Source organism: Rhamphochromis longiceps, linkage group LG14 (assembly GCF_057381845.1).
Source record: "Rhamphochromis longiceps isolate RC_006_pf linkage group LG14, R_longiceps_female_GT1.1, whole genome shotgun sequence".
NCBI lineage: Eukaryota > Metazoa > Chordata > Actinopteri > Cichliformes > Cichlidae > Rhamphochromis > Rhamphochromis longiceps.
The window spans coordinates 4,814,733-4,830,152 of NC_140570.1; the positions used below are offsets into that span (position 1 = coordinate 4,814,733).

At 38.7% G+C, this 15,420-nt stretch overlaps 1 protein-coding gene across 13 annotated transcripts in view; it reads right to left on the reverse strand.

Moving 5' to 3' along the window:
• myo18ab (myosin XVIIIA b) overlaps nt 1-15,420 on the reverse strand; it is a 129,907-nt gene that overhangs the window by 73,742 nt on the left and 40,745 nt on the right. For 7 of the 13 annotated variants that reach the window (XM_085429194.1, XM_085429193.1, XM_085429192.1 and 4 more), the window contains exons 7-15: nt 14,504-14,566; nt 13,893-13,980; nt 11,952-12,058; nt 9,916-10,092; nt 9,472-9,682; nt 8,596-8,738; nt 8,418-8,518; nt 7,073-7,136; nt 6,815-6,959 (exon numbers count right to left, since the gene is read on the reverse strand). In XM_085429194.1, the coding sequence (XP_085285320.1) occupies nt 6,815-6,959; nt 7,073-7,136; nt 8,418-8,518; nt 8,596-8,738; nt 9,472-9,682; nt 9,916-10,092; nt 11,952-12,058; nt 13,893-13,980; nt 14,504-14,566 (1,099 nt within the window). The remainder of the gene's footprint in view (nt 1-6,814; nt 6,960-7,072; nt 7,137-8,417; nt 8,519-8,595; nt 8,739-9,471; nt 9,683-9,915; nt 10,093-11,951; nt 12,059-13,892; nt 13,981-14,503; nt 14,567-15,420) is intronic. The other 6 variants (XM_085429197.1, XM_085429196.1, XM_085429191.1 and 3 more) reach the window with 1 other exon arrangement.

The following is a 15,420-nucleotide window of genomic DNA, read 5'->3' on the forward strand; positions in this document are numbered from 1 at the left end:
GCTGAAAAGTGCAAAAACTGTCAGTTGAAATGAAACGACAACTGAGCTTGAGATTCTGCAGTAATGGAACATTTAGCGCTTCTCTAACAGAGTAACGCAGTCATATCAGCATCTATGATTTAGAGGAGTTCCCTAAAAGGAAATGAATGTTGACTTGATTCTTATACTTGAGTGGGATATCTCTTATATCAAGATTTAACTGCATAATGATAATTCATCTCCTGAAAGTGGCAGAGTGAATGAGAAATTTTCCAGACCCCAACTACTGCCATCAACAAAGGCAACTTTTGTGATGGACTCACTAGAAGGACTAAAAAGTATCTATTCTCTTAATGAAAGATGTCATGAGGTGTACAGTACAGTCTAGTACTGATTTACTGTATAATATCACTTTACCCCATCCAAAACACGACAGCAGACTCCTGAAGAATGTATTATTATAATACCACAACTATACTGTATTATATGCTGTCAACGGCATAGACAAAGAGAGAAAGGCAGCATTTCTTTGTGCAATGTGTAATGCTGAATTAATGCTGAACACTGGTGGCTCTAAAAGTCAACTGGTGAATATCTTGCAGTTGACGTGATGTAAATTATTTTTACTAACATACTTAAAGTCAGTACAGAATAGTTTCATGTTGACACTTTGCAGCACATACACTGACAGTAAAAATTAGAGACACTTAAATATTTTAATGTCAATAAATGAAATCAATGTTTTAAAAATCTTTAAAATATTTAAGTAGGATCCAGTTATGATCCCACCTTAAACACCAAGAGTCCTCTGCTGTGTGGGTTTTAGCACATCATGTTTGTGTTCTGTCCCCACGACTCCAAACATAAATATGGAAATCTCTACTGTGAGAAACGGAAAAGCTGTGTGAGGCTGGTGTGTTCTTAGATATGTGATGGAGATGACAGCTAATCATGTTTAATCCTAACTCTCAATCTGTTTTTGCACAATTATCTGCAAGAGGAGAGCATCTCCACTTGGTCGGAACCTCAATCAAAGCCAGTGTGTTAGAATAAACCAAAGAATCATGACAACACCAGCGACATACAGCCAATCAAAGCGACACAGAACCAGAGAACCCAACAGGGTCCAGGTTAATCTGGGAAATACAAGGTCTGTGGTAGAGAGCTAAAACACAAACAAGAGATTTGAAAATGTACAAGTTTTACTTTGTTTGTTTCAGAATTGTAGTAGTGTGACAGAAGTCGAATGAGGTGACAGGGGAGGTATGAGAGAGGGCGGTTTAAAGAAACAGTGAAGTTCTGATTTTCATCTTAGAGAAAAGGAAAAGGCGATGCAAGGAGATGGGAGAGCCGTAATGAAGAAAACACAAAAAACACAAGAGAGAAAGAGGAGGAGCAGAAACAATAAAAATGCTAATGGCTGAAGAGAATGATAAAGGCATACAGACAGAAAACAAACAGGAGAGGCTCTGACATAAGGTTTTTTAGGTTAAAAAAAAGGGTCAACAAGTCGTGTGTTGTTTTTTTCCCATTACCTTCATCTCCATCTGTGTTTGATATGGCGCAGCATGCAAACATGCAAGTAAAAAGAGAGGGGGGGGGGGGGGTGTTAGAGATAATTAATAGTTTAAGGATTCATCACATCATCACAGACACAGGAAAACATGAACATTAGCATTCAACAACACTGACAACACATCATTATGCTTTGGAACAGCTGGCTGAGAAATGTGACTGATAGCACCCCAAACCCCTGTTTCACACCAGTGGAGAGGAAATGATACTCAGGACTAAAAGAAAACGGTCCAAGCATAAAGAATGTCCTTCAAGTAAAGTCACTGTCAGTGCAGACTATTGAAAAATTATTCAAGTCACAAAAGACTTTCTATACTATGACTGATGTCACTTTGCAGCATCCGGTCCCGTACCAGCAGACTGAGAGACAGCTTTTTCCATCAGGCCATCAGACTGCTGAACACGTCATAGACACCTCAGCTTCACTACTGGAACTTCAACATTATGCACTCCACACTGTATATAAATGCCACTTGTTTTGCACATATTCAACTCTGTATATTTTATATATTTTATTATTATTATTATTATTATTATTATTTTATTTTATTTTTTTACTATTTAATTTGTAAAAATGTGTATACACACACACACACACACACACACACACACACACACACACACACACACACACACACGTAGGAAAATATTTAGTATACACATCCAGAAATGCATACACTATTATATATTGTACATATATTTATTAGTTTCAGGTTGGTCATTCTTGTATTTTGCTCGTTTGTGTTGTTGTGTTTGCACATCTCTGTTGCTTGTGGGGCTCGCACACAAGAATTTCACTCGCATGTGCTGTGCCAGTGTGCCTGCACATGTGATGTGACAATAAAAAGTGATTTGATTTGATTTGATTTGATTTGATTTGATTTGAAGTAAGTGTGCATTTCAGCAAAAACATGTAAAAAGATGACTTTTACTGTCCCCAGTTTTATGTTGGAGCATCCATCGCCACCTGACATTGAACCCATACGACCCAAAAAACAGAAGGAAACACTTCACACAGCCACCACATTGAGATTGCTGCAATGAGGAGAAAAATCAATAAATACGTGCAAGGGTAATCACTTCCAGTTATGGAGACACAATTTTGCAAATAAATTAAAGTTGGCACTTAAATTGGTAGTGATTGTAAAGTAGTCACATCCAAATATAAAATAAATGTATTCTGTTGCGCTCCATCTTATTTTCTGTGCAGGTATGCTTTCTTTTTCAGACGGCACAATTTTAAAGTTAAGGGACCTTCTACTTATATACAGTAAAACCTCAAATATATGACTAGTGATTAAACTAAAACTCAACTTCAAAAACTGTTTGGATGTCATACATAAAAACAGAACACAATGTAGGATTTGATCAACATACCTGGACTTCTAAAAGTTCTAGGGGAATTAACTGTGGACTGCTGAAACATTTTGGAAAAAGCCACATTAAACGGCATCTAATGGAAAAAATCTGCATTCCCTTTTGCCTCTGTAGTCAGCGTGCCTCTGACTGAGAGCAGTACATTCATATGTCAAACATGACACCTAGTGGCTGGTGGTAGAAAGTAAATTTGACTTAAAAACAATTTTTCTCCCACTTCTGCAAGAAGAATTCACATTTGATGCCTTACAGTTGATTGTAATTTGAACAGAGACATGCTGGCATTAAGTAATCAGGTCAGTGCAGTGCAGAGAAGCTGGGAAAATCAATAAATCAGTTGTTTGGAAACTTGCATATAAGTATAAAACCAAATGCAGGATATGCACATCTTCATTTCAAGTCGTCCTTACAATCTAAAACAACTAAAATTACATACGTAGGAGGATCATGTTAAAGGGACAAGTCAAATATGGCATATAGATTTTAGACTGCCCATTTGGTACAAATTCATTTTAGACTTTTTGCCAGTTTGTTGTTAACATATTGTCATCCATGGCCTCCTTTTTCCATATACCTTTTCCCTATTAAGCAGGATGACATTGCAAGTTTCAGGTCTTACTTTATTTGGAGTGGATCAGTGCTCACTCTAGTGGCAGCAGGGTAAGCGGGATATTTCAACCAAATTTCTCCCAAGCAAAACTTTCCAGTTCACTTTACACAAGTTCTGGGTCTACCCTGCTGTCTCCTACCAGTTCGGTGTGCCCAACAAACCTTCAAAGGTTGGTGGCCAATAGGCTTACTAAGAAGATGCCCAAACTGCCTCAACTAGTGACTTTCAGCACAGACCAGTGGGCATAGCTAGAGTTCATCAGGACCTTTGACTGAGAGGCGAGGAAGACCGTGATGTGATCCATGCAAACTTCCCACTTTCCAGTCTTTCTAAAGCGCTTGGAGTTCCAAAGGAAATTCCAAATGAAACCCAACTATGAGAAGTAAAACAAATGTAAAGGAAAATATGCATTTTATTCAGCAGTACGGACACGATGACACTTCAGTTTTTTGTTGTTGTTTGTTTGTTTGTTGTGCAAAACAGGCCGTAATTTTGTTGTGACCATGTAACTAATCATGGCGATGTAAGGAGTCGCGCGTAAAACGATGGATTTTGCACATATCAGTTTCTTTTGAAAATGATTATACAAGACATTGCATTTTAATAATCCAGACTAAAATGTGAAATAGAATGAAATTCTTTGTGGATTATCTAAGACAGAACAAAGCTCAAGCTGCTTGTGGAACGCATATGCACACTTTCACACTTTCACTGCTGATTTAGTGTGGGATCCCCTTACCGAACTCTCTCCCGTGAAAATGGAGCAGTGAAGACGGTATTTAACACTTTATGTATTTACACGCTTTTTTTATTGACACACAAACAAACACAGACGTTTCTACAGACCATTAACTTCTTTTGAAAAGTCGACTGTTTACTCTTACTGTAAATTTTATTCTTTATTCTGACTGAGAATAAAGTTTTTGCGTATATAGGAAGATCAGCACAGACTGGCTTTTGTTTTCATTAAGGGTTTCGACAAAACCTAAAACCTCAGTCAGAGCTGGCCATGACAGAGATGGCTATCACATCGGTGGTTAACTTCTTCTGCATCTGCTTCTGCTCACATAAAAGAGGGCATTTAATGCATCATGTCATTCTTTTTCTGCAGAAATAATCCTTATGAATGGCAGCTACCAGGACAGGCTGCAGAAAATCATAAATGTTGGGATTTACCTCAAAGAACAGTAAAAAGGTGTTTTTACACTTCCAGTTTATTGTTTTCTCACTGAGTTTTGTCACAGATCTTTGTTAAATTTGTCTCACAGGAGATGATGACACCTCTCATATGCACGTGTCTTTCATGCTTGTAACGGGAGCCGCACAAGCCAGAACATTAATAAAGGGTTTAATTAAATAAATCTTATAAAGGGCTACAGTTGTCTTACTTTAGAGGAATAAATATGAAAGAATTTGGGCATCAACACAACCTCAGACGCCGTCTCTATTCAGATTTATAATTGTTTTGCGTTACAAAACAGAAATGTGGGTGTTTTGTTATGATTCCACTGAACATGGTTATCATATATATACACAAAGAGAAACCGTCACCTATAGCTTACATCAGCACCATGGACATAGCCAGTGTTGGGAAGGTTACTTTTAAAGTGTATTCCACTACAGATTACAGATTACATGCCCCAAAATGTATTTTGTAACGTATTCCGTTACGTTACTCAATGAGAGTAACGTATTCTGAATACTTTGGATTATTTAATATATTATCAAGCTTTTTACAACTACATGAATGTACTATAGCTGTGTGATTTATTACTATTACTGAAGGTTACTCATCATACCAATACCAGCTACATTTTTAAATCTTAATATAAAATGAGTAACAGTAGGTGGACATTAGGTAAGGCTGCACTTTTTGCAGTGATCTCGTATAGAAAACTATTCTGTGCATATATAAAACAGGTCCACAGCTCCGAACCGTAGTAAAGCGACCTCTGGCTAATACGTCGGGTTCGTGTCGGGCTCATAGCTGAAAACTTTACTTTGTTGCCTGGGTCAAGTTTGCTAGCGAGAGACAGAGAGAGGCGTTGAAAGGCTGCTCCAACGGAGCTTATTGTTTCAGAGGAAAACACGAACACAGTGTACTTACAGCTGGGCTACACTGCCCATGAGGCTACATTCTTTAGGGCTATGCCTGTATTGCCTTCATATTAAATAATTTTTTGAACAATAATTTATTTAAATATTTCGTCACGTCATTTTGCGGGACGCAAGTAGAGGTGACATGGGCTTGAGACACAGGCATTTGAGCCTCTTAATGCGTGTTTTGTTTGGGTTTCCACCGGCGTGGAATTACCAAAAATAGAGAGGGGACAGCCTAACATATGGAACAGGAAAAGGCCGCCGTGTAATCCCTTTATTTCAACAAAGTAACTGTATTCTGAATACCACCTTTTTAAACGGTAATTGTAACAGAATACAGTTACTCATATTTTGTATTTTAAATACGTAACGGCGGTACATGTATTCCATTACTCCCCAACACTGCCAGTGGCTCTACTACAATCTTTCTCCAGATGTCTAAGCTCCTAACTTTAAGTCTAAGATACAGCCGAGCCTCCCTACAGAGGAAATTCCTTTTAGCTGCTTGTATTCACAACCTTATTTTACTGGTCAGTACCCAGACGTTATGAGGGTGGTCAGATCTTTGACCATGACAATCTGGTCCATGTGTTTGTGTGTGTGTGTGCATGGCTGGGTCTGGGGCTTGCTGGGGCTTGGCCCCTGTGAGATATGGTCTTGGAGGAAAGAGGTTCACCCTCCCTAGTGCTCCTTGCTGGATGCTGCTGCCCCTCCCTGGGCATACTTGTTGGTTCCAGGGCGTGTGGTTCGCTGTTCTGACATGGTTGTTGACCCACTCCCTTGGTGGTCTGGAATGGCTTACACGTCTTCCGTGTTGGGGGGGTCTCTGCCAGGCAGTTCTTGGGCACCTGGAGCCCATTTTCCCCTACCCTCATTTTCAAGTTCATTTTGTGACAAAGACACTTAAACACTTACACTCACACTGGACACTCTCTCTCACACTCACACACTGCACAACCCCTACAAGAAGAATATATCTGTGCATTTTTTTATTTTTTGGGTTCTAGTTGCTGTATGGTTGTTTTTCTGACAGGTGTGGCAGTTGGTGATACACTGTAGATTTCTATTTGTACGCTATCCTTTTATTACATCTTCTCCTATTCCCCTATAATCACACCATCTCCCTAGTCAAGATCTGATGTACTTAAAATCAATGAGGAAGGGAGTTCCTACCTTTAGTCGCGCCCGCTGCCCCCAAGTGGTAAATGGCACCGAGGATAAGCCAGAGGGCTTTCTGCTCTTCACTGGAGATGCCCAGCACCTTCATGGCTGCCTGCAGCTTGGTGAACTGCTGCAAGGATCGCTGCTTGTCTTCAGGCTGAAGCAGATCAAATCAAACTTTACTGAACCCTGCAGGGAGTCTGGAATTTTGCAATAAACAGTTGCTTTCATCCACACATTTTATTAACATCTACCATCTACTGTGATTACCTTAGTCTGTGGCAGGATCCCAAAAGCACTGTTCTCAGCCAGGTGGTTAAAGTGCAGCTCCGTCCTGGAGGAGAGGAAAGACACTAGAAACATAAGCTCCTCAGTGCCAGACAAATGTGTAAGCTTGATGTGAGTAGTTGTATTTTTGTTATATCAGAAGAATATCCATATTATGTGACAATGATTTTCTTTTAAGACAGCTTTCTAATTTAATTGCTGACTTAGCAAAGATATTTAGTGTAAAACCCCAATTCTAAAAAAGTTGAGAAGATTTGTTAAATGTAATTAAAAACAGAACGCAATGACGCAAATCACAGGATCAATGTTCACTACAGTTCCTTCCAAGTACTACATTTGATAGATACTGACGACTGTCAACCAGGAACACCTCACAAGAACTGCAGTCGTCTAGTGACAACAATTTACTCAAATCCTTAAGCTTGCCCATTTTTAGACTTCGAGCACAGAATGTACACTTGCTACCTAAAAAAGTAACGAAATCAGTGTTTGGTCGATTCTTTTCTTTGTTGTAACAAAGAAAAAAAGCTATAAATATTACACCACTGGAAAGTCTGTTTATTTCCCCGTAAGCATTGCCACATTTGTAAGAAAAATGCATTTGTGCATCGAGTATATGGGTTACCCCCATGAAAAACCTGCCAAATCTTCTCTACCAATGCTGCTGCCTGATTGGCACCTGATTACCATAAAATGTTAAATTGCTAATATGTTTTGTTTCTTCAGACACTGTATCTAGGTTTTGGTCCCAGTGGGAGGCCCTAACACGCTGCAAAGCATTAGAAAGTTTAATCAACAGCATGCATTGTTTGTGTTTTGACTAAAAATTTCAAGGAAATACATCACATCCTCTTGTATTTTGGTTATTGTGGGTGGACCACAAGGGATTTTCTGGGTTTTAAGTGGGCCACAGGATTGTTGACTTTGGGAATGGGTGGCCTATAGAATTAAGAGCCTGTACATTCATGCTGTAAGGTATATACAGGTTTTAAAGTAACATATGCTCCCATGATACAATGACTGAAAAAATCAGTGATACTGATTGTTGACAATTTCATTTCAGTGCAACTGCACTGCCATACAGCAGTGAAACAGTGAATATTATGCCACTGTCCAGAAATTTCCAGACATGCCTATCCATAGCAAACAGAGAATAGGTGACGAAAACTTGTCAAGAAAACAAACATCAAGAAATAATATGACAAAGACTGTGAAAAACCTATTGTAACGCTACAATTCTTCCAAATCAAATCATTTTTTTATTTTTAAAAAACAAAAGAAAATCTCTACGTTACTAAACAGTACAAAAAAGGGCTCAACGAGTCACCTGAGACTGCTGTCGGCTCCAGCCATCATGTAGTAAAAAACGTTGAAGGTGGATTCCCCCTCAGGTCGTCTGCTCACCCTCAGTTTCTCCAACAACATTGTCTAAGAAGTAAAGAGAGTTTTGTAAAAAGGGTACAGTACAAGCTAATCAGCTGTGTGCGCGCACTTGTGTTTGTTACCTGGATGGAGGCAGAGGCCACCTGCCCAGCTTGGTCGAAGTCCAAGGAAACAACATGAGAGAAGTGGCTGGCATTTGTGTTTATGGTGGTAGAGCTGTTCCCAAAGGCCTCCAGTATGGTGTAGACTGCCTGCCACTTCTCAGCTGTGTCACCAAAACGATAAGATGTCCCATCATTTGATGATTCATTGCAAACTAGCAATCAATGTTTCAGAAAGAACCCATAATTCTGTTCTACCTGTTAATAATTCTCATTGTCCAAATCTTATTATACTTTTATAAACAAAGACCTGATGAAAATTGTGTGGACTGGCTACACTGACACTGACAATACTGACATTTCAGTGTATAACTGTTATACATGTTATATATGTCCTCAAACCAGGCCCTGACTCAAACCGCAGCCTGTCTGTCTTACATATCCTTGTTGGTGTAAAAACCTCTGGCTCACACTGTCAGTAACAGGATTTGAGCCTACTTGTGTTTAGTTAATTATTTCTATTTAGTAATTGAAGAAAAAGCACTTAAAAATTATCTGATTTTATCATCTGTAATACTTAATTTCAAAAGTTGTAGAGAATAAGGATTGTGCAAAACAAAAGACTGAAACCAGTACAGCTGTGATGTTCTGGCTTGGACAGTGTAAGCTATCCTGTGCTCAAATTCAAACCTGAGCATTTATTCTTAAAAAACAAAATCATCATGTGATAAGTTCTCTTTTTTAAGTTTAACTGAAAAAAGAGAACTTATCAGATGATGATTTTGTTTATTAATTATTATGAATTATTATTTAATTCTTTCTAACCATGTAAAATTCCAATATAAGATATTTGAGGTTTGTAGTCCACCTACCCCTGTCTTTTGTGGACAAACTCACCAGAGAAGATTTTTCCTGTGCTGCCAGCAATGCAGACCAGGTACTGGACAAGATGCTGACAGTTGGTGGTTTTGCCGCTACCAGACCTGCCCAGCAGCACAATGGACTGATCCTGTCGGGTGGTGAGCAGGTTGCGGTAGGCCGACTGGGCCACAGAGTAAATGTGAGGAGCTGAATCCTCACGCCGGCAGCCTTTAAACATGTTCATCACCTTGTGAGCAGGAACAGAATATGAGATTAAAACATGTACAAGCACAAAAATAAAGAGAGACTAATGAAGAGTTAGCTGTAGCATAAAGCACCTCCAAACCCTCGAAGTGATCATTACACTGCTACACTAAACTAAACAGCTACACTTTCTTTCACAAACAACCGGCATTAATGTACTATATATAAATGCAATCCATTAATTTGGCTGGCCTTGCTCATTAGTCTTGAGCTTACCTTCTCCGAGTACATGGAGGGCATGCTGAGAGGGTTGATGACCACCATGTTGGGTCCAGCATAGGTATGGATGAGGTTCCCTCCATAGCGTTGCCTCAGGCAGTGCATTACACTGGATTCATTCAAATAGAGTAGTGAAGCTAGGTCTTCTGATCTGTCGTATGATGGAGGGTTGGCCTACACATAGAGAGAGCAATCATAAAATGACAGAAGAGCTGTACTCATTCATTGATTAATCACTTCCCATCCTATTTTATTACACAGTCATTTTAAAATCAAATTTACCAAATGTGATAGTTTCGTATTCTAATAAACTATTTAGTCAGTTACATCTGGTCTCAAGCACCTGCCGTAAGTTGCTCATGAAATGTCTAAACAATCAGTATGAACTGGCAGATGTTCGATTTCCTTCCTTTCTCAAAGTATACTTATAAAAATAATGCATAAATAAATAAATAACTGTCTTTTTTTCTTCAGGGCACTGATGTTTAGATCCTTGCTCTCAGAATTACGGTAATAACAAAGCTACTGTGCTCCACTGAAATTATTTGTATAGATTTTAGAAGTACTATAAGTGCTGTGAGCAAGAAAGTAACTTTAGGCAGCCAGTAGTGTGCGTCTGCCAAACTTCCCAACAGTCCCATCTGACCTTACCTACACCTATTCCAGCATTCCCGTGAGCTGGTAGTATCCTCTGTGGCCGTCTGTGACAAACTGATTCTCTGCCTCTGAGTCTCTCGTACACACTGAGTGGACCTCCTTCATCATGTGCATGGGCTGCTAATGATAGCTAGCTTCAAGCTAGCTTTTTTTGCTTTATTGGACTTAAAAAAAACTTTATGCTATATAAATAATAATTTATATAACAATGTTTTACTTGGAATATGAATCGTTTATTAAATTCAGTTCAATTTCATTTATACAGCGCTAAGTCACAACAACAAACGTGCTTGAATGTCCGAATTTAATGTGTCAGCAACAAAAAAAATGTTTTAGCCATCAGTTTACCACAGGCTTACATAATTAATATGCACATTGTTGTTCTGTGATACAGTGTGATTTGATATGAAAGTTTTGTACTGTGGATCCTTCGATGCGATCATAACAATCTAATCTAATAATCTACTTTAATTTATGGGTATTATTGTTTATAATATCCCAGAAGTGAAAGTGACAAACTTAGACCTTTATATGCATTGCAGTAAATGTATATCTGAAAGTGCTATAATTAAGTTTAACTACAATACAAATCCTGCACTGTTATCTTCTTTAGTGCCATAAGCCAAGGCAAAGTAGCCCCCTGAACTCTACTCCCACAGAGGTCAATTATCTTCCTAATAGTTTTACATCTTCACTGCGTACGATTCTTGAGATTGTAGCTCCTCTGACAAAGAAAGCCTCAAATCAGAAGTAATTGACTCCCTGGTAAAAGTCTAAAAGGAAAAGGTGTCCTACTAATTTAAAAAACATAGTTTGTTGTTCTTTTTGAAAGAAAAAAGCCCTCTATAAAGCTAGAACATCAGTCCTCTTCATACATTAAGGTTAATTATGAAGTTCCACAGAATTCTGTGCTAGGACCATTTCTCTTTACATTATACTTGCCTCCCTGGGGTAGGCATTTTTGACCAGGATGTGTCCTTCAATGCACATGAAAACAGAACAAAACATGGAGGACTGATTTCTTCCATTTGTACAATATCTCTAAAATTAGAAACAACCTGTCTCAGAGAGATACTGAAAACCTAGTTCATCGTCCTCCCCTCACCCCAACCGGTCGCAGGAGATGGTCGCCCCTCCCTGAGCCTGGTTCCACCCTATAAAAGGGAGTTTTTCCTTCCCACTGTTGCAAAAGCGCTTGATCATAGAGGCCCATCTGATTGTTGGGGTTTTCTCTGTATTATTGTAGCGTCTTTACCTTAACATATAAAGCACCTTGAGGCAAATGTTGTGATTTGGCACTATATAAATAAAGCTGGATTTAATTAAATTGAATTGAATTGAATTTAGATGAACAGGGTCGGAAGTCACCTACTCACCTTTTCAATGTCGTCTTCATCCACATCCAGTACAGTCCCGTCATGCTCCATTTTGATTCTTACCTTGCCCTCTGGCAGAGAGCCAGTTTCTGTCTTTATCACGGTGGCTGGCCAGAGATAAGACAGTAAACACTTTAGTTTTTGCCTGACTGAAGTGCTCAACTCTACTGATCTCTATAGTTTAAGTGGATAATTAAAGAGAATAACAAAAGGAAAAATGCATGACTTTGCCATCTAAAACTCTAAAGACCAGCAGTGTGGATTTTTTTATTTCCATTTTAAAGACTTTATCATCCAATAAAATTATTTTTATAGCTAATTAACACATTTAATCCCAATGAAAAACACTTCACAGCTAGGAGGTTCTAAAAATTTAATTTCAAATATGCAAATATGTGCAGTGTTAAGTGTTAAGCTGTAGAATGCATATGCTGAGCTGCTGCAAACAGATGGGGATAAGAACAACACACTTTTCTCAGTGCAAACTGAAAATCATTGCTCAGTGAAGCCAACAAAACCACATCATCACAACTACTCCACAGGCACTTTCTATGACTTCAACATAATGTTGCAAAAGCAGGCTGACAGCCCCAAAACATCTACAGCAGGGGTGTCGAACTCATTTTACATCGTGGAGCACCTACGGCCCACTTTGACCTTAACTCATCATTCTGTCAGTGTAAAGAAATTACATATTTAACAGTTTTTCTACATGATAAAGAAAAAAACTGCTGTTACAAAGAAGAAGAAAAAAATCGGTCAGCAAAACTCAGACACTGAGCCATGGCTCTGTACTACATGCACACATTTGTCCATTTCTGCCATTCAAAGACACTGTGTGTAGTTTATTTTATGTAGAATTTGAAACTGAACTGTAAATTTAGTCTTCTTCAATTTAGCAATTTTTTCAGTGTTTTTTATTCAGTGTAAAAGCCTTATTTTCATGGATTTGATACTACTAGGGAGGATATGAGGTTTAAAGCCTGGACACCGTTTGTCATGTGCAATGGAAAGATGTGATAAATTCTGCACTCAGCTTTGCAGTCTCCAGTATCATTGAAATGCAGCCAGTTGCTGCTTATTTTATGTTTTTGCTCCTTTTCTTCACTTTTTCTCTACCTGGCCTGTACCACTACACTTGCTGTCTTCAGGACGTCTTCCCCTCTTCCTTCTTTCACATAATGGTATGATCCCAGTTTGTCTTTGCATGTGATTGACTGCTTGATGTGCCAATCAAAGTAAAGTCGCGCCTCTGCCTGCATGGATTCCCAGCACAGCTGAAGATTCAGCTCCACATACCAACATGTCATTATTAACTTACACATGAAATTATCTTGTGGGCCGAATATATTTTTATTGCAGGCTAGATGTGGCCCGTGGGCCACATGTTTGACACCCCTGATCACGAGCATTCAAACCTAGGGTAAATCTCAATCACCCCAGATGTCGTGCAGTCAGAGAGTTATTTAACTCCCTCAGTGACAGCCACAAGCATGTGAGAGATGCCCCCTTTTTTTCCAGCTTCTTCTTCCACTATAGGATGCATTTAAAGGGGATTCAGGAGCTACTTAAGTAATTTAAGTACTCTTTTCACCATCCAATGACACAGTTAGGTCCATAAATATTTGGACAGAGACAACTTTTTCTAATTTTGGATAAGATTGCATAAAAATGTGAGGAACTAGAGCATTTTTAACACAATCCCTTCATTTCAGGGGCTCTAAAGTAACCGGACAAATTAAGTTAATGCAAAATAACAGATTTTTTGCAGTAAAATATTACGTACACACCTCGTGTATTTTAAACGGTAGATATATTAAAAAACACATTTAGTAGCAAGTAACTATGTAGCTTTTTATAAAAGACCAATAAAAGGCAATGGAATGGGGAAAAATGTGATGCCACCGTAAGAACATTTTTAAAAAGATAAGCCAGACTCACCCAGGGAAAAGCCATCCTTGTGGACAAGCCATACTTTATCTGATTCATACCAGGCCTGCTCTGCTGCAATCTGTTCCTCAGTCTTCACCTAAAAAGGACAAAGGTCAGAATTAGAGGACAGCAGGGGAAATTATACCTGTGGACCACTCACAGCAACATGTGTTTTTTTTTAAACCATTTGAATTTCCAGTGAGATATCAGGACATGCTGAAAGGATGCAATTAAAGCTTTTCAAAATAATGATCATGTGATTGACTGATCAGGCTTGTATGAAGAATGTGTGAGGACATTTGCGTTTGTCAAACGGCAGTTCAGTAGCAACCCCTGGTATCTAAAATGCCAGAGAGCAGCTTGGTTCAGCCCAATATTCATAACAACATAAAAGAACACAAACACATAAGGAACCAAGAATGAAAGTGTAAAACAAAGTAAACTGGAAACAAGCACAAAAAAAACTAGGGTGTTCCTATTGATGACTTCTTACATTTTACTACATTTTAACAGGAAACATGAATAGGGAACACTGCACTTTGCAAGCACGAGCACAATGCAGCACAACACAAGGGATGAGCTGGTGATTTTGTCACACTCAGGCATAGTGCAGTCCACACCTGGGATTGCTTAGCTGCAGCATGAGATGCTTGGAGAGCAATAAGATCCTCTTCTACTGATCCCTGGTGATTTTGCCAGCATGAGAAGGTTAAAGGTCACAGTTATACATAAGCAATATATGTTAAAACAGACAGACATATACAAACAAATACACAGATATAATGAAACATCATCTGCTCAGCTGTAGACAATGTCACTGCAACAGATGCTCTACATATCCAGAATATATGAGAAAGAGAAATTAAGTCTACTCACTATGCATGATCATCGATTAAAAGTACTGCTTGAATGTTACATTTTGAAAGTTTCACAGGTCACTAAAACATGATGATTATATGACAGCAAAAAAGCTTCATTCATAAAGACTCTAAAGACATTGCCTTTGATAGAAAGCACTTCCATAGAAAGAGCGAAGAAAAAAGTGCTTGTGTGAATGGGTGGGAATAGGTGAATGATGAAAGTAGTGTAAAGTGCTTTGAGTGCTCAGAGCAAAAAAAAAAAAAAAAATCAAGACCCGATCCATTTACCAATTTCATAATCCTACATCACCTTGTTCTCAAGTTACCACATTCACAGAAAACTTACTCTGACCTTTAGGTTGAGATCACTGAGATTCAACCTCGTCCATGATTTTGTTGATGCACCTATGGTATCAATCTGAAAATCCTAGATGAATTCCTTCTTGAGTTATTGCATTCGCAAGATGTTTAGAAAACTTGACCGATATTCAAACTCATCTGAGATTTTTAGTAGACGCACCCACGGTGTACGTCATGACAATACAATGGGAAGAAAACTGAAAATGCCAACAGTGAAGTTCAGACTTTTTATACCGATAAAGAACAAGGAAATTTGATTAGTATATGAAGGCTGAGCAATAGGTTATAGGCTACTGGCCACTTCAGCCAGCCATCAA